General features: G+C 45.6%; 1 protein-coding gene across 1 annotated transcript; it reads right to left on the bottom strand.

Moving 5' to 3' along the window:
- Nucleotides 1–93: 93 nt before the first annotated feature.
- pcsk7 (proprotein convertase subtilisin/kexin type 7) lies at nt 94–22298 on the bottom strand. The gene is made up of 16 exons (XM_021587611.2): nt 22151–22298; nt 20440–20913; nt 20031–20165; nt 19472–19637; nt 14971–15061; nt 14681–14735; nt 12985–13123; nt 12798–12898; nt 9699–9866; nt 8719–8823; nt 8425–8527; nt 5923–6079; nt 3365–3459; nt 3147–3240; nt 2852–2969; nt 94–2769 (listed from the first exon to the last, which is right to left on the bottom strand). Exons 2-16 carry the CDS (start codon nt 20851–20853, stop codon nt 2533–2535), a joined length of 2178 nt encoding a protein of 725 aa, XP_021443286.2. The 5' UTR covers nt 20854–20913; nt 22151–22298; the 3' UTR covers nt 94–2532.

Genomic DNA, 22298 nt, shown 5'->3' with positions numbered 1-22298 from the left:
CTGCCCTCATATTTAGCCTCACATTGAAGTGTTTTACCAGTGTCTTTTCAGGACAACCAGGGCTTCCAAGTGGAAAAAACTATTTGACATAAATACTTGCATCCATGAGTTTTATTGACAAATGTCAATGCACAAATAAGGATCGTTAAGCAAAAAATGCATAAATGAATAAGAATGCTGTAAGTACAGAAATTGTTTGCTCAGTGGGAAATGAATATCCAATTAGTCAGTGACAAGTTTAGAGTTTGTGACAAACTATATGAGCTTATTACAGTATAAGACTATGTCCTGGGATTTCCAAAGATCTATGTAGAAGAACCTCTTGCCTTCTAACGACTAGGGTCAGCTTTTAATAGATTGTCGCTCACACGTTTTTTGTGAGAATAAAATTTTTTCGGGATCCGCCCGTGTCTCAAACACCACTCTACCTCAACCCCCGTTAATCACACAGACTAATGCAACAACCCAGCTGTTGTAGGTCAGACAATGTTTAAAAAAGGGGTTAGAAGTCCAAAACACGCCTACGATAGCACTGACTTCGTCCTAAATTCCTCTAGTATGATTGGAAGGGAAATGATGGGAATGATCCAGCCTGAAACTCCAATTCATTTTACTCAGTCAAGCTGTGACTGGAACAGGCTTCCAGTTTAGTCCAGTAAACACAAAATCTTTGTTTCAGTTCATTAAAAAAAATCAAACTCCGAAATATTGTTGATTGTAACATATTACAGTTGATACAAAAAAAATTAAAACAACCTCCAAATCTTCAACCTCCAAATCTTCAACCTCCAAATCAAGCTCAAGTACCAGAAAAATGTATATAGTCTGCACAAAATAACATTCCAAAACCACCACGCCCAAACGGGAGGTCTGTTTACAAAATAATTAAGTTAAAAAGGTGCACTATGCAGAAATCGCTCCACCATTTCCTGTTTGCTAAAATAGTCCCCCTAATTTCAGTTTGTGACAAAACCGCCATTGTGTAGAGAATCATTGTACCATCTAAGTCGTTGTGAAATATATTTTCCATAACCAAAAATATTGTATTTTCAGCTGTTTGAAGTTGGTGTCCAAAACCAAAAGCAAAAGAAGCAAAAACAAAACTTCAGAATGGGAAGCATAGAAATAGCACACATAGAACAGATCTACTGCTTCTTATACTGCTTTCAATAGGAATTAAATATCTCACATTTCTATGTGAATTTGGTCAGTTCACCCAAATAGTTATATATTGTAGCTTTAAAGTTTCTACACAGAGGATTTATTTTTTGTATTGTAATTTCAGAAAATGTCCATCAAATATCTGTCGCTAATAGTGTTTCACAATATTATCGTACCTGTGATAATCTCCCACCAGAACGGCATCTGTTAAAATAGGAAAGCTGTTCTGACTTATCTAGTGGAAATTGCTTATTTCCTAGCTGCTCAAATTCTACACTGTTCGCTCAATTTATGTGCAAAAACAAGCATTGAATAATGTTGGGAACCATTGTACAATCTCAATCGTTGCAAAAAATACATTATTTTACAGCTGTTTGAAGCTGGTGGATCAAAACCGAAAGCAACTTGTTCTACAACCCAAAGGACATCCAGTCAACTTGACAACTGTGGGAATAATTGGCATCAACATGGGCCATCATCCCTGTGGAATGCTTGACACCTTGTAGAGTCCATGCCCCGACAAAATGAGGCTGTTCTGAGGGCAAAAGGGAGGGTGCAACTCAATAATAGGAAGGTGTTTGTTTTGTACACAGTGTATTATGGACATTTTCTGAAATTACAATGCAACATTTTTATAAAAGTAACACCTTTAATTTAAAAAAATAACTTAAACCATAAGCAAGAGCACTCACACACATCCTCAAAACCAAACACCATTTACATTTTAAAACTCATTCACACACACACAGCATTGTAATGCCTTCCCATGGTACACACCTAATAAACTTTAGAAGTTTGCCATAAACCCAGACTAAACCTAATCCTGACCAAGATTAGCCTTAATCGTTGTCCAGGAAACCAGCCCGGGAGTGATGCTCTTTCTGGTTGTCCAGGAAACCGCCCCGGGAGTGATGCTCTGTCTGGTTGTCCAGGAAACCGCCCCGGGAGTGATGCTCTGTCTGGTTGTCCAGGAAACCGCCCTGGGAGTGATGCTCTGTCTGGTTGTCCGGCACACCTAGTCCCACACTAAAAGACCCAGGTATGGGACTGAACCAAACTAGTGATATATACTCCAACCCAAAGACCAAGTCAAACTACCACCTCTATAGCACTGCTAGGTGAGACCGGAGGGTCCTGAGAGATTCAGGGGGTTTAGGTTGCTCCACCGCAGTACACTTATTCACACACATGGGGCACTGCAACACTGATAAAAGGCCACAGGCTTGGGGAGCAATGGGTTGGCCAGTGAGCACACAGTTCCAGCCCACATAGTTCAGTCTCCAGTTCAGTTGGCCCCACTGGTGCCAGGCCCAGACTGTTGAGCAGCGGGTGGGATGTCGTAAGGAGAAAGGACAGAGGTTTTCTCCAGTGTTATGTGGCAGTGTCGCCAGTGATGAAGGGCACCTTGTACTCTGAGTCCAACACACTCTGCATCTCCAGCTCAGAGCTGTCCCCCAGAGTTCCAGTGCCTCTCCCCCGGCCCCCGCGGGAGCCCCGCGTCCCCCTGCCCCGCCGACACAGTCCCCTAAAGTCCAGGTTGGCCAGGGTCACCTCCAGGGTGTAGTACAAGGACCAGAAGAGTGCGAAGCAGCCCAGCAGTAGCAGAGACTACACAGAGACATGGTGATGGGTGAGGGGAGGAAATGACAAAATGAGGCATATTTATTTTGTGTGAGTGTGTGTAACATACCTTGAGGCTCTTGGAGGTGAACGGGCTGACCGTCTCAGAGGGGATGTCCATGCCTGCAGGACAGGGCAGGGAGAAACTGCTGTCCAGATACTGCCCCCCCATAGCCTCCTCCACTACACTGTCAATCAAAACACACAACCAAATCAATGCTCACATCCACTAAGGGAGCACCAATGACTAAACATCCCTTCCCTTTAAAAATAGAGCACCCAAAAACGCATAACAAATATAATTAGACATATTTTCTATTTATATCAATGCAGGCTGCTGTTTTAACAGTGATGTGTCTCCTGACCTCTGTCTCTCCTTGACCTCTTCGAAGGACAGAGAGGAGCCGTACAGAGTGAGCTTCCAGTGCTTTAGAGAGCCCAGGGTCAACACAGGGTCTTCTAAAAAACAAAGAAAGGGACAAAGACAGAGAGGGGGGGGGGGATGATGACTGAGCAACAGAGAGCTCATACTGTAGCCAGTGGCAGACAGGTGAACGACAGAGAGACAAAGACTGGTCCTTACTGTGGTCAGAGACTTGCAGCCTGTACTGGCCCTCGGCTCTCTCCCCCCAGCAGCGCACAGTGGAGAACGTCCAGTCTGAGTAACCAGAGGTATCCCTGGAGTAACACACAAAAGGACAGAGGCAAGGATGTCATATTTTGTGCCATTTTTTTCCCGAGTAAGTAAATAGAATGTCAAACTAAAATCAGTGTGTACATGCACTACATGACCAAAAGTTGAACATCGTTGAACATCTCACTCCAAATTCATGGCCATTAATATGGAGTTGGTTCCCCCTTTGCTGCTATAACAGCCTCTACTTTTCTGGGAAGGCTTTCCACTAGATGTTGGAAGGGACATCGCTGTGGGGACTTGCTTCCATTCAGCCACAAGAGCATTAGTGAGGTCGGGCACTGATGTTGGTCTATTAAGCCTGGCTCGCAATCGATGTTACAATTCATCCCAAGGGTGTTCGATGAGGTTGAGGTCAGAGCTCTGTGCAGGCCAGTCAAGTTCTTCCACACCGATCTCGACAAACCATTTCTGTATGGCCCTCACTTTGTGCACATTGGCATTGTGATGCTGAAACATGAAAGGACCTTCCCCAAACTGTTGCCACAAAGTTGGAAGCACCGAATCATCTAGAATGTCATTGTATGCTGTAGCATTAAGATTTCCCTTCACTGGAACTAAGGGGCCTAGCCTGAACCATGAAAACAGACCCAGCACATTATTCCTCCTCCACCAAACTTTACAGTTAGCTATATGCATTTGGGCAGGTAGTGTTCTCCTGGCATCCGCCAACCCCAGATTTGCCCATCGGACTGCCAGATGGTGAAGTGTGATTCATCACTCCAGAAAAAGTGTTTCCACTGCTTCTGAGTCCAATGGCGGCGAGCTTTACACCACTCCAGCCAACGCTTGGCATTGTGCATGGTGATCTTAGGATTGTGTGCGGCTGCTCGGCCATGGAAACCCATTTCATGAAGCTCCCAACTAACAATTATTGTGCTGACGTTGCTTCCAGAGGCAGTTTGGAACTCAGTAGTCAGTATTGCAACCAAGGACAGTTGATTTTTATGAGCTACGCGCTTCAGTACTCGGCAGTCCCATTCTGAGCTTGTATGGTCTACCACTTCGCGGTCGACCCGTTGTTGCTCCTAGACGTTTCCACTTCCCAATGACAGCACTTACAGTTGACCGGGGCAGCTCTAGCAAGGCAGATATTTGTTGGAAAGGTCCACGTTGAATGTCACTGAGCTCTTCAGTAAGGCCATTCTACTGCCAATGTTCGTCTATGGAGATTGCATGGCTGTGTGCTTGATTGAATACACCTGTCAGCAATGGGTGTGGCTGAAATAGTATAATCTACTACTTTGAAGGTGTGCCCACACATACTTTTGAATATATAGTGTCTGTGTGCACTGCATTTACTAGTGATGCACTGATATTACATTTTTGGCCGATACCGATATTTTCCTTGCTAAAAACTTATAGAAAAAAAATTGGCGGCCTTTTAAGCATTCTAGTGCAGTTAAATAGTTAACACACACACATGGACGCAGCGGTCTAAGGCACTGCATCTCAGTGCAAGAGGTGTCACTACTGTCCCTGGTTCGAATCCAGGCTGTATCACATCCGGCCATGATTGGGAGTCCCATAGGGCTGCACACAATTGGCCCAGCGTCGTCCGGGTTTGCCCGTCATTGTATATAAGAATTTGTTCTTAACTGACTTGCTTAGTTAAATAAAAAAAAGGTTACACACACACACTCCAGTCAGTTGTTCAAATGGAACTAGCTAGTGTGTTCATGTTTCAAACATGTTGTCAAATGCCATTGAAATGGCAGGAGCGGCATGACAACCAGCACATTCATGAACATGCAATACGACTTCCTCAGTACAAAATCCTTGACGACCCACTGTGCTGTCAGACTCATGTCGCTGGTCCAAATGACAGTCGTAAAGCTAATAGCATTTTTTATTTTTTTTATTTAGCAGTGACACTATTACCGTTTAACTCCAGTAGGGAAACATCTGAAAAAGAGAGTACTAGGTAGTGTGTACTGGTGACCGACCAGTCGGCGAAAGCCAACATCACCCACGACAGAAAACGGTTGATTGTCAAGAGCAATGAATTCCATTATCTTGGCTTTAATGGATTTCGCCTTCGAGTTGTCACACTGAAAATGTCTTACTCTTTCAAATGACTGCTCGACTTGTTGACTGCTCCATCCACACAGCAGACATTGTGGGCTAGGTTAGGAATGCTGTAGCACATGTAGCGCTAAGTGTTACGTGGCGTCATGACGTCATGTACCTCCGTTATATAGGTATGCACGTCAGCTTTGACATCGGTCTTTCACATCGGCGTAAAACTAGACATCAGGCCGATGTTGGCATTTTTAGCTAATATCGGCCGATTCCGATATGTTCACCGATATATCGTGCATCCCTAGTTATTACTGCACTGTTGGAGCTAGAAACAACCATTTCGCTGCACCTGCTATAACATTATCCAAATCTATGTACACGACTAATAAGCTTTTCATTTGATTTGTGTGCGTGCGCTAACTCACATGTCCAGAGTACGGCGCGCCCCGATGAGTGAGGTCATGCCACTGGGGCAGAGTAGTACAATCTCCACGTTGCCACGGCGAGAATGGACCATCGTCAAGGTGACAGACACGTGCTCCAAGGTCTGCATCCCGGACTGCCTGAGGTCAGCTGCAGTGACTGGGGTGAGAGGAGCACAGAGATCCTAATGAATGAATATGTCTTTCTATAGGAACGGCAGAGTGAGGGGAAGAGCAGAGGAGCCAATGAAAACTACATATAAACAGTGAAGGGTCGGCTGTGGCCACACGTGATTGACCTTTACCCTGGTTGCCCATAGGTCCAATCTTAATTAAAGGCCATCTAAGGCCATTCCATTTAGTGTGAAACTGTATTTCCCCATAAGATCTTTGTATATGCGTCTGTCCCAGACACCTGCAATCTTGTTTTCGCCTCTGTTCAAGATCATGTATCACTGTCCTCATGTTTAATTGAAAGTTGTTGAAAGTGTCATCAGTCTCATATTACCCAGTGTCTGTAATGATGCATGTCTTCTTCATTCAGAATGACTATATATTGTTTTAGCAATTGTATCAGATGCCTGTTGGGACATTCAAATACATTTTCGTAACTTGACTGCTGTCTGAGCGGTCTCCTTTTACACCCAAATCTTCCCCAGAAGCCTTTAACATTGTTACTGCACCATCCACTGTGCAATGGCTCTGTTGTCGATATTCTACAGCCAATTCTTGTGAGGACATCTGGTACTCACAAGTAGAGTAAAATGTTCACGCCCCCCCCAGAGGAATACAATATGTCTCAGTCGTAGAACATGCAAGGAGCAGACAGACTTGTAAGTCCCTCACAGCGGAGCCTCCGTTTCACTCTGGATTCCTGACCTGCAGCAGCAGCGTACTGTAATTCACTGGCATTTCCTCACCCCATGTTTTCTAATGGGCCTTAATGCTCCATTACCATCTAGGGAAAAACACTTCCCCAGGCCAAGGAAGGAGAGCTAGAGGGAGGGATATACAAAGGTGTGGAGGAAGAGAGACTGGTGGTGAAGGGGTGCAGCGAGAGGGGCAGAGTGTATAGGGGTAGAGCAGGATGGATGGAGGGAGGGAGGGGAGAAAGTATGCACTCTTCCTGGAGTCCAATCATCTTCCAAACATACAGGACTGGTAAGAGTTCCTCAGAGACCCTCCCACACAGACAGTGACTTTTAATGAGAATCTCACTCCTCATCCACATAATCACGACTGGTGTGTTTTAAGAGTGTGTTACTGCCTTTTCATACACGTTTCATATTAAATGATGCACAAACTTGTTGCAACCCAAATGCTCCAAGCTCTGAAATGATAGAATATTTTTCACCAATATGGAGGTCTGCATAATCAACTCAATGAAGCTAAATCAACACAACGGCTATGCTTCGCTTCTACTGTTCTCTCCCTCTCCGACACACGGGAAGATTAATTAGCCAGAGATTGTAGCTACATCCCAAGTGGTACCCTTTTCCCTAGATATTTGCATGACTTTTGATCAGAGCCTTATGAGCCCGGGTCAGACTTCGTGCACTATAAGAACAGAGTGCAATTTGGGATGCAGTTTGAATGGCAGAGGTTTTAATCAACGCTGGCCTGGCATGCACCCCGTACATTCCTCTCCTGACAAACATCTTAAGACGTTTTTAACAGCGGCTTTTCAACAACAACAACAACAACACGTGCCTATCTTTTGGGAATCCAACGTTTGGGACTGAACACTCTAGTCTTCCCTTTTCACATGGGAAGAAAATAGCGATCACACTAACCACTGGACCTTAAGCTAATGGACCGGCCAAAACACATAGCAACAAGGACAACAAATAGCCTAGTGATAGAGTAGTTTAACATAACAACCTGCTTCATGTATCGTTGGGAATAACCAAAACTAGCTTACTTTTTAATGAACGGAAATATCATTTCCATGTATAAATACAAAGTCGATTTATATCTCGAATTTCATTCATTCAAAACGCATGTCTCACTTGGACTAAAACATTTAGCCTTTGTCAACAACTCCTCCTCTGCTTTGTCCTTAGGAACCCTAGTCACGTGAGACTGGACACACACACACACACACACACACGGCTGTGCTGCAGCAGGGAAACGAAACGCAGTGCTTCTGGCTCTGCTTCTGACCACCGAAAAGGCAACACACAGGCTGCATACGCTGGACTAGGAGGGAAGAAGAGAGAGGGAGGGAGGAGGAATACAGACATCTCTGCTGTGACACTGTGTGTGTGTGTGTGTGTGTGTGTGTCAGAGAGGGAGAGAGAGGGAACGTAGGGATGTGTTCTCTCCTCCATAGTTCAGTCAGTGTACCCAGTGACAGAGAGACTCTGAAGAACATTGCCTAATAAGGGCAGACTGCTGATTGCCTGTTGGGAGGGGCTCTCTGGAGAGCACTGGCAGAGAGAAGAGAAACAGCAAATATTCAGACTCGCTTGCTTGCTCATTCTCACACACACAAACGTTACCAACCGTTCCAGGTTAGGTTGAGTTGATCTGGATAGGCTGGGATAAGCTCCTCCTCCTTCAGCACTGGGCTCTGATAGGACACTAGGAACGGCACCATCTCCCACACCTGATTAATACACACGCACAAAACAAAAAACTTTCACGTATACCCTCAGTCTATTTTAAATGAGCAGAACATTGACTTAGCTGAAAGAAAATCCCTACCACTCCTAACGGTGTCAGTAGTGTAGTTGGTAAAGCTTGACATTAGTGTGCTGCTGAGACATTAGGAAGGGAGTGGGTGAGGTGGAGAGGTACCTTGGCAGCGTTGACCAGCCGCCAGGCGTTGAGCAGGCCGAAGCCGTGCTGGTGACTGTGGTGGAAGCCCGCTCCATTGATTTTCCAATCCCCTTGCACATCATACTACAGACACACACACACACAATTAGGAACTGTATGTGCTTGTGTAGCAGTGATGAATTCTACAGTACATAAAGGGGGGTCATACAGTGAGGTCCACAATTGTATTGGGTCAGTGACTGTTTTGTTATTTTGGCTCTGTACTCCAGCACTCTGGATTTGAAATGATACCAGACTGTCAGCTTTCATTGGAGGGCATTTTCATCCATATCAGGTGAACCGTTTAGAAACCAGAGCACTGTTTGGACATAATACTACCATTTTAGGGGACCAAAAGTATTGGGACAATATATCATAGCCCCCAAAAATGCGGCCAAAAAACGGGGAGAGGTTAGTATGTCAATGTCCCAATACTTTTAGAGCTCACTGTATGTCTACATGACTGTGAAGTGTGCATGTAGGTGGTGTTGTCATGTAGATTGTACCTGTGTGGCTGTGTAGGTGATGATGTCACTCTGTTGTCATGTAGATTGTACCTGTGTGGCTGTGTAGGGGGTGATGTCACTCTGTTGTCATGTAGATTGTACCTGTGTGGCTGTGTAGGTGATGATGTCACTCTGTTGTCATGTAGATTGTACCTGTGTGGCTGTGTAGGTGATGATGTCACTCTGTTGTCATGTAGATTGTACCTGTGTGGCTGTGTAGGTGATGATGTCACTCTGTTGTCATGTAGATTGTACCTTTGTGGCTGTGTAGGTGATGATGTCACTGTTGTCATGTACATTGTACCTGTGTGGCTGTGTAGGTGATGATGTCACTCTGTCGTCATGTAGATTGTACCTGTGTGGCTGTGTAGGTGATGATGTCACTGTTGTCATGTAGATTGTACCTGTGTGGCTGTGTAGGTGATGATGTCACTGTTGTCATGTGTATTGTACCTGTGTGGCTGTGTAGGTGATGATGTGCTGCACGTCTCTCCAGGTGAGACAGGGCCGGACCTGCAGCATCAGAGCCACCATGCCAGCCGCCAGGGGTGCCGCCGCCGAGGTGCCCGTGTGCCCGTCAGTACAGCCCGTGCCCTGCTGCAGTGACCAGTCTGACGTCACCTACACAGTACACACACACACACACACACACACACAGACAGATTAGTCATAAACATGTATGCAGACAAAACACTCTCACACTATTGCAAACAGCCAGTGGTAAGGAGCTATGCGATGACTAGGGAGGAAAATAAAACATGGAGAGAGTTGGAGATGGAGGGAATTAAGGTGGAGGACAAGGAGAGAGAAGTGCTAAAACAGACAGACAGGAAGTGGTGAAGGAGGGAGAGAGATTGATAGGACTACAGGGACAGGGAGACAGCAGGGAGAAAAAGGCTGCTGATGGAAGTCACTGATAAACATATCTGCCCAGGGGAAGGGGGTAACAGATAAAGATGCCATTTTCTCGCTTCACATGCATTTCTACCGGCTCTATAGTCACCGTTTCAGCCTTACTGAATGATCACTGACACGCTCAAGCATTTCAGACCTGCATACTAGTATAGATCCCATAGCCCTTCCAAATGGAGAGAAATTACTATGGTTGAGTCCCAAACGAGAGCCTATTCCCTATTGGACTTGAGCGGGAAATACCCCGGACAGTCATGGGCTCAATATCTGACATAAACAAAGAGAGAATAACATATGAGCTCTGTGATGTGTGTACTTTTGGGTTAGAGTATAGGGTGTATTTTTGCATATGTACTAGCTTATGAGCATAAAATGCATGACAATGGTATGGTATGAGGTGTACTGAACCTATTGCCCATAATAAAGTGCATAGCGCTATGATAAACTACATCCAATGGCTTCATTCAAATGACCTGCATACACATTTATATGAATGCAGCTGCCACTGTATTGAAGCCATTGGATGTAGTTTATCATAGCGCTATGCACTTTATTATGGGCAATAGGTTCAGTACACATCATTTCATTTTGTATCAGAAAGTAACCTGGCCCTCTTTGAAGATCAATGCATTGCTCTCTTCTCGTCTGCATAAACTTCCGCCATACCTTGTCTCATTGTTAACCTACGTACGAGCTACCGGACCCGGGCTCAGGGATGGCCAACTCTGGACATCCCTTCCATCTCTACTGAGTTGTTTAGCACCTTACGGGTGGAACGATCTACAATACACTTTCAAAATGGAGGAATGTGTGCCTCTAGGGCATTTCAGATTGTTAGGGGACCTTTTCACTGAAGATTGTGTCTGTTTCTTATGATTGTGTTTGGCTTTTCGTGTACGGTAATGTGTATATGAATGTGTAGTTGAATGTGTTTATTGTATTGTGCATGGTGGTGCTATACAGGCCTCATCTGGAAAAAGAGACCTTGGTCTCAGCATCGACTCCCTGTCAAATTAATATAAAATATATAATGTACTATAAAAAAGGAAAACAAATCGGGAGCCACTTGGGACGCAGAATTGCAGTACAGATCCTAACAGTGCCGTCTAAACAGCCCGTCTTCCAGAGGAGTAAGGGACCTCTCTGGAGCGTTGGTGACCCAGACAGACAGCTAAGGGTGTTTGATCATAGGTGACGACGGGCCTGGTCGGACACCGAGAGGAGAGAGTCTGACGGGAACACGACATGCGGCCTCTCTGCTGTGGAGGGAAAGGGACGGAGGAAGAATCCACAGACATATGGTCAGCTAGAATGCCTTCTCTTATTTAAAGCAAAGCCATGACAGCACAGAGCGGAAAAGCGAGCTCACAGACTGCAGCACTGCTCAACATCAAATGGTATCCCATGTGTTGTGAATGTGATGAGGGAATGGTGCATAGCAGTGGTGGCACTGCAGAATAGCACATGGCAGCTAGTGGCAGTCGGGTGGATACAGTGTCTGTATCCCAAATGCCACACTGTTGCGTATATAGCGCACTACTGGTCAAAAGCAGTGTACTATATAGGGAATAGGGTGCCGTGTGGGATACACACACAATGTGCAGAGCACCCGTGCGACAGGGTAGAAGAGCTAGAGCCTATCCCTAAAACCACTTGGCCTGGTGTTAAGTGGTGGATTTGGCTTTTCAGGAAGTCACGGATGCCAGTTGAGAGTTTGATGGTTTTTACCCGGGGCTTACATCACCCGGCCAAACCATGTTACCCAGGAGATGGCAACAAACAGCAGCAAACAGAGTTTTGCCTTACAGATCTCCTCTCTAGCTTCCTAAAAACTCTCTCCTTTGCTCTCGCTCAAAACGCAGCATCACATGATGCAAAATGCAGCATACTGACGGCATTTCTGTACTTTGAAAGTTATATATCTTGAAAACTTGATTGCTGACATGCAAAGCGTTCTGGGACTATATCAACAATGGACTAAGCACCCAAAATACAGTTTTTAGGCGGTTTTCCTTTAGCTCACTAGCCATCAATGTGTCCTCTCTGCTTCATTCAAAGATGTCTGATGGCACAGTACAGTATCATCTGTCAATATCCCACTGTCTAACTTTCACATCAATCTATGTCTTAAGGGGCAAGGCACAACCAGTCTTTGGAAGGGGGATCCCATTGGTACCGTGGTGCAGTTCACTGCAGGTGAGAATGCAGTCCGGACCAAACACAGGAAAAGAACCAGAGGTGTGCAGTATTATTGGCTGTTTGACTGAGAGCATTTGATGAAATGCACGCAGTACCTCAACTTGGCACCTCTGAAACATTCTGTGAGTAGCAGCACATTTATGATTGCATCTGATGCGGATTAGGGGAGAGGGGAGGGGGCTATACCCGGGGATATAGGCTATGGAATATAGTTAGTGACTATTGCGCTGTTTAGTCCCGCATGTTGATGGAAGACCAAAGCGAAAGTAATATGAAGTTTGGGACACACAGGTTATTCGTCTTGACATTTGGCGATGTAAAACCAAACGGACCAAAAGGAAAGAAATACAACATATAATGGAACTCTGATTCGAACTACAACTCAGAACTGTGTGATAACGCCCTAAATGATGTGTGTGTTTGCTACTAGTACAGACTCACAATACTGCGTAGCGTTCTGCCCCCACTGCTGAAGGTGACAGCCAACATGGAGGCACACTCCTCAGCATAGAAGGGCATCTTCCCTTCCTCATTTACTGCTCCTACGAGACACACACACACACACAATTAGAAAACACTCACCACCACACACACACACAGACAGGCAACATTGCTCCTATTCACTTACCAATGGTAACAGTGTAGATTGAGTTAGCATAGCCATCGTAGTTGCAGTTGTCCTCGTACTGGCCTCCGTTGCCACTGGCGACGACAAAGATACTGCCGAAGCCCCTTCTGCCAGCAATCACGCCGTGCTGCAGCGCCGCCTACATGCAAAACAAGGAAACATTCGCTTCAGTCACGCCTAGTAACTTCTTGTAGACTTTATTAAGCCAATCAGAGTATATAGTAACATTTTAAAATGGTTAACAAGGGTCCTCATCGGTGAGCAGCATTCTCAGGCCTAGTCATACCTGAATATTCAATATTGAGTATACAAAACACATGCTTTCCATTATATAGACTGACCAGGTGAAAGCTATGATCCCTTACTGCTGTCACTTGTTAAATCCACTTCATATCAGTGTAGATGAAGGGGAGACCTTTTAAGCCTTGAGTTATTGATCGTGCATTTGTGCCATTCAGGGCGTGAATGGGTAAGACAAAATATGTATGTGCTTTTGAACGGGGTACGGTAGTAGGTGCCAGGTGCACTAGTTTATGTCAAGATTTGCAACGCTGCTGGGGGTTTTCACACTCAACCGTTTCCTGTGTGTATCAAAAATGGTCCACCGGGCCTCCTCACAGTGCTAGAGGTGTCACTACAGACCCGGGTTTGATCCCGGGCTGTGTCACAGCTGACCGCGACCGGGAGACCCATGAGGTGGCGCACAAATGGCCCAGCGCCGTCTGGGTTGGAGGGTTTGGCCGGCAGGGATGCCCTTGTCCCATCGTGCTCTAGCGACTCCTGTGGCGGGCCAGGTGCATTGCATGATGACACGGTCGCCAGTTAGTGTTTCCTCTGACAAATTGGTGAGGCTGGCTTCCAGGTTAGGTGAGCAGTGTGTCAAGAAGCAGTGCGGCTTGGCAGGAACGTGTTTCGGAGGATGCGTGGCTCACAATCTTCGCCTATCCGTACGAGAATTGCAGCAATGGGATAAGACTAACTACCAATTGGATATTACGAAATTGGAGAGAAAGAGGGGTAAAAAGTACCCCTCTTTCCACCAACCAAAGGACATCCAGCCAACTTGACACAACTGTGGGAAGCATTGGAGTCAACATGGGCCAGCGTCCCTGTGGAATGCTTTCGACATCTTGTAGAGTCCATACCCCAACGAGGCTGTTCTGATGGCAAAAGGGGGGTGCAACTCAATAATAGGAAGGTGTTTCTAATATTTGGTATACTCAGTGTATGTCACTATAATCCTATAACTATATGATCACTATGTGTGTATACCTCCATTCTTAGGTTTGTGAAAAGCTGGATGCTACAGCTAGCATGAATTTCTATTAGACAATGAGGACTGGCTGAGGGGATTTGGAGGTTCTGATTCACTTCCACAGTGCCTGCCAAAGCCATTCAGAGAGTGGGGAACACGTAGGCAACGAACATGACCAGAAAAAGCCAGACACTCTGTCTCAATTCAGAATGTGTGTGTGTGTGTACGTGTGAGAGACGTTCTCTCTCTCTCTTTTTTTGGTCTCATAAGACACTCACAAACTGTGCCCTGTAGAGTGCAACAGTATACTGCCCTCTGCTGGAACAGAAGAGTGGCGCAAAAAAATGCATTCTCATAATGCATTTCTATAAAGAGACCAGGACTGGCAATATGTGTTAGAAATGGGTTGTGTGTAGTAACGTGTGTTGTATCCAAACCAACCTTGCCCAAGGGGTGTGGTCCATCAACAGTGCGGCCATCATCATCAGGACCCCAACTAAGGAGGAGGAAAGGGAAGAGGAGAGAACAGTTGAGTCAGACACATTTTTCCTACAGCCGCTAAAGAGAAGCAGGGGGGGGGGGGGGGCTAGAGCGAGAAGGGCATATCTTCATAACTATGCTTAGAGCGGTGGTTGGCTGTATATTACGCTTAGTAGTTTGCTTTACGCTGAGATTATAAGCAACCCAAGCATGTTCAGAGTCCTGTGAGGCTGAGCTGTACACTGTTGTACCTGCAGCTGTAGACGTCGTTGATCTGGTAGTGCTTGTTGAAAGCCACCGCCTCCATACTGTCTGTGAGCGGCCCATCCAGGACTCTGATACCTGAACAGACAAAACATGACGTGAAGAAAAGACTTCAAAAACATAATGACCAGACCACCCTTTATTCACGAGGGGCACGAATCAGACTTAGGAAATGTATGCCATTCCTACACATTTGGATTTCAGCACGTCTCAGTATGTGGTATTCAGACTTACCTTATGCAGGTGCGCAACGAGCTCTTTGGGAGAGGCATATTATGTGCACTGAATAGATTTAATTAAACTGCTGAAAACACTCCCACTTGCTGGCCAACAGATTTCCTCATGGAGTTTTCAGTACATTTATCTAAAGCCATCCGTTTAAAATTCGAATTCTTGATTGACAATATAATATATAGAGAAAATGGGTTCAGAATACTAGGGATAGATAAAAGACAGACATCTAAATATATGCATATTTGTCTCAGATTCCACAACAAATGGTTGATTTTAAAATACTCTAATCTTGTAGATAATTTAGGGTTAGGAAAGTATTTAAAAATCATGGTCTGGAGCCCTTTACGCACAAAATATATTGATGAATGAAAAATACAGTGGTTTGAGTCATCCTGAAAGTTGCCATACTGAATTGTGCAATCCATAAAATATTGGAAGGTGAGAAAAGTGCAGAATAGGCTACTGATCATGGAACTGTACGATAACGATCCAGTTGTCGTGAACTGTGCACCAGGCTGTGATATGAGTTCCATAACGATTCACAAACTCGGGGCTCACCTAGCGTTTCTGACCTAGCACTACACAGCTGATTCAAATAATGAACGAATGAGCAAGCTTTGATAATCTTTTTTTGTTGTTGAATTTTTACCCCTTTTTCTCCCCAATTTCGTGGTATCCAATGGTTGTAGTAGCTACTATTTTGTCTCATCGCTACAACTCCCGTACGGGCTCGGGAGAGACGAAGGTTGAAAGTCATGCGTCCTCCGATACACAGCGACTCCTGTGGCGGGCCGGGCGCAGTGCACGCTTGCCAAGGTTGCCAGGTGCACGGTGGCTTCCGGGTTGGATGCGCGCTGTGTTAAGAAGCAGTGCGACTGGTTGGGTTCCAGTCGCACTGCTTCTTAACACAGCGCACATCCAACCCGGAAGCACCTGGCAACCTTGGCTAGCGCGCACTGCGCCCGGCCCGCCACAGGAGTCGCTGGTGCGCGATGAGACAAGGACATCCCTACTGACCAAGCCCTCCCTAACCCGGACGACGCTAGGCCAATTGTGCTAGGCCAATTGTGCCGGACCTCCCGGTCGCGGCCGGTTACGACAGAGCCTTGGCACGAACCCAGGGACTCTGATGGCACAGCTGGCACTGCAGTACAGAGACGAAGGTTGAAAGTCATGCGTCCTCCGATACACAGCGACTCCTGTGGCGGGCCGGGCGCAGTGCACGCTTGCCAAGGTTGCCAGGTGCACGGTGGCTTCCGGGTTGGATGCGCGCTGTGTTAAGAAGCAGTGCGACTGGTTGGGTTCCAGTCGCACTGCTTCTTAACACAGCGCACATCCAACCCGGAAGCACCTGGCAACCTTGGCTAGCGCGCACTGCGCCCGGCCCGCCACAGGAGTCGCTGGTGCGCGATGAGACAAGGACATCCCTACTGACCAAGCCCTCCCTAACCCGGACGACGCTAGGCCAATTGTGCTAGGCCAATTGTGCCGGACCTCCCGGTCGCGGCCGGTTACGACAGAGCCTTGGCACGAACCCAGGGACTCTGATGGCACAGCTGGCACTGCAGTACAGCGCCCTTAACCACTGCGGCCCAAGCTTTGATAATCTTAATCAGCTGTGTAGTGCTAGGCAAAAACCAAAACGTACACCCCTTGTCCCGAAGACCGAGTTTGGGAAACCCTGAAATAGGCTAACATGTCCCAAATTATTGCACAACGTTAGCCTAATATGTTCCACACTTGCTAGCAATCCTCAGAAACAACTACACGGACATGACAGAGGAAAGAAAGGTAAACAGAACGAAATTATGCTAAATGTAAGCTACACATTGAAGAAAACTGACACTAAAGTGACTGTTATAAAATGTATGTGGGAATTACTGACGGTGGCTACCGATAGTGGCTAATATTTAGCGTGATACAAATAAATTAAAAACCTGTGCTTATAATGAAAACATTCTAGACCGCATAGAGTACATCAACTCAGTAGGTTTGGTGATACAGAAGCCTATAGCTTCGGTCTCCATTTCATTCCTTTACTGTATACAGTGCATTCGGAAAGTATTCAGACCCCTTGACTTTTAGCACATTTTGTTACGTTACAGCCTTATTCTAAAATGAATTAAATAAAATAAAATCTTCATCTACTACACACCCCATAATGACAAAGCGAAAACAGGGTTTTAGAAATTGTTGCAAATTTATACAAAAATATATTAAAAAAATACCTTATTTACATAGGTATTCAGACCTTTTGCTACGAGACTCGAAACTGAGCTCAGGTGCATCCTGTTTCCATTGATCATCCTTGAGATGTTTCTATAACTTGACTGGAGTCCACCTGTGGTAAATTCAATTGATTGGACATGATTTGGAAAGGCACACACCGGTCAAAATAAGGTCCCACAGTTGACAGTGCATGTCAGAGCAAAAAACAAGCCATGAGGTTGAAGGAATTGTCTGTAGAGCTCTGAGACAGGATTCTGTCGAGGCACAGATCTGGGAAAGGGTACCAAAACACAGTGGCCTCCATCATTCTTAAATGGAAGAAGTTTGGAACCACCAAGACTCTTCCTTGAGCTGGCCGCCCAGCCAAACTGAGCAATCGGGGAAGAAGGGCCTTGGTCACTGACAGAGTTCCAGAGTTCCTCTGTGGAGATGGGAGAACCATCCAGAAGGACAACCATCTCTGCAGCAGTCCACCAATCAGGCCTTTATGGTAGAGTGGCCAGACAGAAGCCATTCTTCATTAAAAAGGCACGACAGCCCACTTGGAGTTTACCAAAAGACACCTAAATTACTCTCAGACCATGAGAAACAAGATTATCTCGTCTGATGAAACCAAGACTGAACTCTTTGGCCTGAATACTAAGCGGCATGTCTGGAGGAAATCTGGCACCATCCCTACGGTGAAGCATGGTGGTGGCAGCAACATGCTGTGTGGATGTTTTTCAGAGGCAGGGACTGGGAGACTAGTCAGGATTGAGGGAAATATGAACTGTGCAAAATACTGAGGGATCCTTGATGAAAACTTGCTCCAGAGAACTCAGGACCTCAGACAGTTGCAAAGGTTCACCTTCCAACAGGACAATGACACTAAGCACACAGCCAAGACAACGCAGGAGTTGGGACAATTCTCTGAATGTCCTTGAGTGGCCAGCCTGAGCCCGGACTTGAACCCAATTGAACATCTCTGGAAACCTGAAAATAGCTGTGCAGCAACTCTCCCTATCCAACCTGACAGAGTTTGAGAGGATTTGCAGAGAAGAATGGGAGAAACTCCCTAAATACAGGTGTGCCAAGCTTGTAGTGTCATACCCAAGAAGACTTGAGGCTGTAATCGCTGCCAAAGGTGCTTCAACAAAGTACTGAGTAAAGGGTCTGAATACTCATGTAAAGGTTATTTCAGTATTTTTTATTTTTTTATTAGCAAACATTTCTAAAAACCTGTGTTTGCTTTGTCATTATGGGGTAGTGTGTAGATTGATAAGGGAAAAAACAATTTAATCAATTTTAGAATATGGCTGTAACGTAACAATGTGGAAAAAGTCAAGGGGTCTGAATACTTTCCGAATGCACAGTAAAAAGGCCCGAAATACATGTCATGTTGATATTATTTTGTTATATTCCATGATTGGTTTCACATTCGTCTCTAGAGATCATAAGGAAAAATACTCTAAAACAATTGCTATTTGAAATTACAATCCCCTTCTCCAAACAGATTACTCATTTACCTAGCTCTTATCAACTTCTACATTACCATGCATGGAGAAGGGTGTTATTTCTATCGGAAATAGTAGATGTTATTCCACTTTGAACAGACAGGTGCTCGACCTTATTCATGGCTTCCTTGCGCGTTAAGGTGGTGCGTTACGAGGGAATTAAGTCACGGTCAGAATACGGCATACACCTCTGCCACCTCAATTTCTATGATATCCACCCCAAACCTTTAGCTGGCTGTCACATGCGTTTCCTGATGCCCAAGTTCAAGATCAGAATACTCATTGAGAGAAAAGTGCATAAAAAGTTAATAGAGTTCCATTTATGTGCGCGTAACTTGGGTCTGAATTCCCCTCTAGGCACAAAACTAAAGAAAACAGACAAACAGGGAGGAATTACATGATCTTGTCCAATAAGCAACACAAATGTTCATTTTCCGTGCAAAACTATTTGCTACGGTGTGCACTAATGAACACAACCCTGGAAAAACTTCTGCCAGTCACCATAACCCAGCTTTCCAAACACACAACGTACCTGCCACTTTACTGCCATAGGCCACGCCCACAGCACAGAAGCTGTTGTTGGAGACGGCGGCGATCTCCCCGGCGCAGCGCGTGCCGTGGTGGTTGTCACTGAGGGCGTCCGGGTGGGGCATGGGGTCCGGGTCGTTGGAGTTCAAGTCATAACTGCCCTCTGGACTCTAAAGGGACAGAATGAAGCACGACAACATTCGTATTTGTGAGAATGTGAATTTGGAAAATAACATACTAGATGATGACATGATAGAAAGAAAGTCACTAATTATACTCCCAAATATTTTATGGGTATCGCAACCAACGTTTCTGGCACAGTGCTTTTTTCAGGGCACTGAACCCTAACACTGAAGAAGGCACTGCGTGCCGGAACGTTGGTTTCGATACCCATGAAATATTTGGGAGCATAATTAGAGTGTGCTACTTACTTTCTTTTTATAGTTTACTCTCCGTTAGTCAGAACCTCTACAAAAGATTTTGAGGTGTGCGTCATCTTATGCTTTTTAACAGCAAAAAGCTAAAAAGGAAATAGGCCTAGACGTGGCCAGCATGAAACTCACATAGTTTGGCTGAATGTCCTGGAGGGTGTGTTGAACCCCATCATCCACGACCACCACTGTCACCCCTGTCCCTGTGATGTTGCGCTCCCATACACCAGTCACATTGATGTCCATGCCCTCCCTGACATCGTTGTGCTGCGGGTAGGTGGAGAGGAGGAGGAAGAAAGCGTGGATGGAGGAGGAGAAGAGCGGGGAAGTGACAATGGTTTGAGTCCAAGACATTGTTTGCAAATTAGGAATGAAAATAAATGTGGCATACAGGTGACTCAGTTCAAAAAGCACTGTTCATTCTAACAGATCTGAATCTTCTATAGGCTATAAGTGTGCCGTAAGTAGATCTAAATGTTGCTTATCTATGAAACAGTTCTGAAGAGGAAATAAAAGAAGACAAATTAGGCCCAATTCTCACCAGGTGCCACTGTAAGGGGTATCTGGGGTCGTTGAAGGCCATTGCCCTCTTGGAGCGGCTGAGGACCTGCTCCTGGGAGTGCCAGAGCACATGAGGGTGGGCTGCCAGCACGTCCCCCGCTCTGCCCTCCTCCTCGGGGCCGGCACAGAGCAGGTAGTGGCCCTCCAGCTGCCCTATCTGGCCCCTGTTCTCCAGGCCAGCCTGCTCAGCCACCATGCTGGCCAGCTCGTGCAGGGTGGAGCCGTCAGCCTCCAGCAGCTCTGAGTCTGTGTGCAACCGGACAGCCCATGACTGGCCCGGCCCACAGGAGGGTGGAGGAGCCGCGGGAGGGGCGGACGTGTGGAGGGTATGAACAGTCAGACGGAGCATAGGGGTCAGGCCCAGGAGGAGCAGGAACAAGGGGGGTGAACCCATGGCAACACAGGCAGGTGCTCAACGCAAGTTCTGCTCCGCCTCCACATTAGGACCGGCAGCCTGAGGAGACACAGTGTGGTGAGGAAGAGTAGGGAAGGTAGCTGAACACACAGAAGAGAGAGAGATGGCTCCACTGCAGTGTGGTATTCAAAAAGCAGTAGCGATATTTCACAACAACAGCCCAGTTCTCATATTCAACAGCCCTCAAAGTAACACATTGGTACACACCCTTCATTGGCACACTGTTCATATCAGACCTCCAGCCCTATATAACATTGTGCTGTTAATGACACTAACACTGGAGAGGCGGCAGGTACATGTTGTACCATATCCATGTGACACTGTGATCCTGCTAATTATAGGCTAGTCTAACCACAGAATACAAGGACAACGCCATGTAGCATATGAATCAACTCAAGTTCTACAAAATGCCAAAGCCAACCCATATTTTGCCGAGTATTGACAAGCCCTTTTTCTCTGTTAGGAAAGAATAGGACTATAACCCGACTAAGACAACCGACTTGTGTCACGAATTCCCACACATTGTGTTTTTTACTGGGTGTGGACAGAGGCCATTTCAACCCACTTGTACACAATCTGTCAAGCTTGTAAATTAAGATGGGCGAATTTAGCTACAAAGCAGAATAAGCTAGGCTACATCAACAAAGGGAAAGACTTGGGTTTGTCACTTCTGGGTCGTTTGACCAGTTCAACCAGTTATTCAGTAGTAAATTAATTGAGTATGGATATCAATGTTGACAGATATTCACAAATTAAGAAAAACATGTTTGTTAGCTAACGTTAACCATGTCATTTATGTGTTAGGCCTACTTCTACCAAACTAACTAGCTTACTCAGCCTCCTACATCCCAATTACAAAATACATGGAATCAACTTGACATAGCAGCTAGTAAGATGGCTAGATATCATACACCGATGTAAAACCCCATTATTGCTTGTTTCAAGAGTGTACAGAATTCGTAGGCTAGCTAGCTATAGTACTGTAGTTAGCTAACGTTACTGTCCTAGCTACAGTAAAGCAATTTGGAAGCTCGTTTCATAACACGACAGCGACTGAAACGCAGCTTACTGTACTGTTTTTATTCAACAGCTAGTTAGCTATGTAAATAGCCAGAGAAGTCGTTGGTGAATCTGATCATTACTAACGTTAGTTAGTGAGCTATAAACGGACAGTATGGCTCATTTGACATGCGGATGTTGTAGCTAGAGCTAGCCCACAACACGCAAGTATAGTATAATAACATGGCTAAATTTCATACTGATTTATGTATTTTACCTTTTCGTCGACGTCTTTATTGTACAGTTTATTTGTGGACAACAATTTCATTTACGATAGCTATTTCGCTGTCATCTGTCGTTTTCCGAAATGTTGTCACTTCCGCAACAACTTGGCCGTCTATAATTTGTTTCTCCACTTGGGGGAG

The sequence above is a fragment of the Oncorhynchus mykiss genome, chromosome 27 (assembly GCF_013265735.2).
Source record: "Oncorhynchus mykiss isolate Arlee chromosome 27, USDA_OmykA_1.1, whole genome shotgun sequence".
In the NCBI taxonomy this organism is placed as follows: domain Eukaryota; kingdom Metazoa; phylum Chordata; class Actinopteri; order Salmoniformes; family Salmonidae; genus Oncorhynchus; species Oncorhynchus mykiss.
The sequence above is the reverse complement of the archived record's forward strand: the minus strand, read 5'-3'. Positions and strand labels throughout refer to the sequence as shown.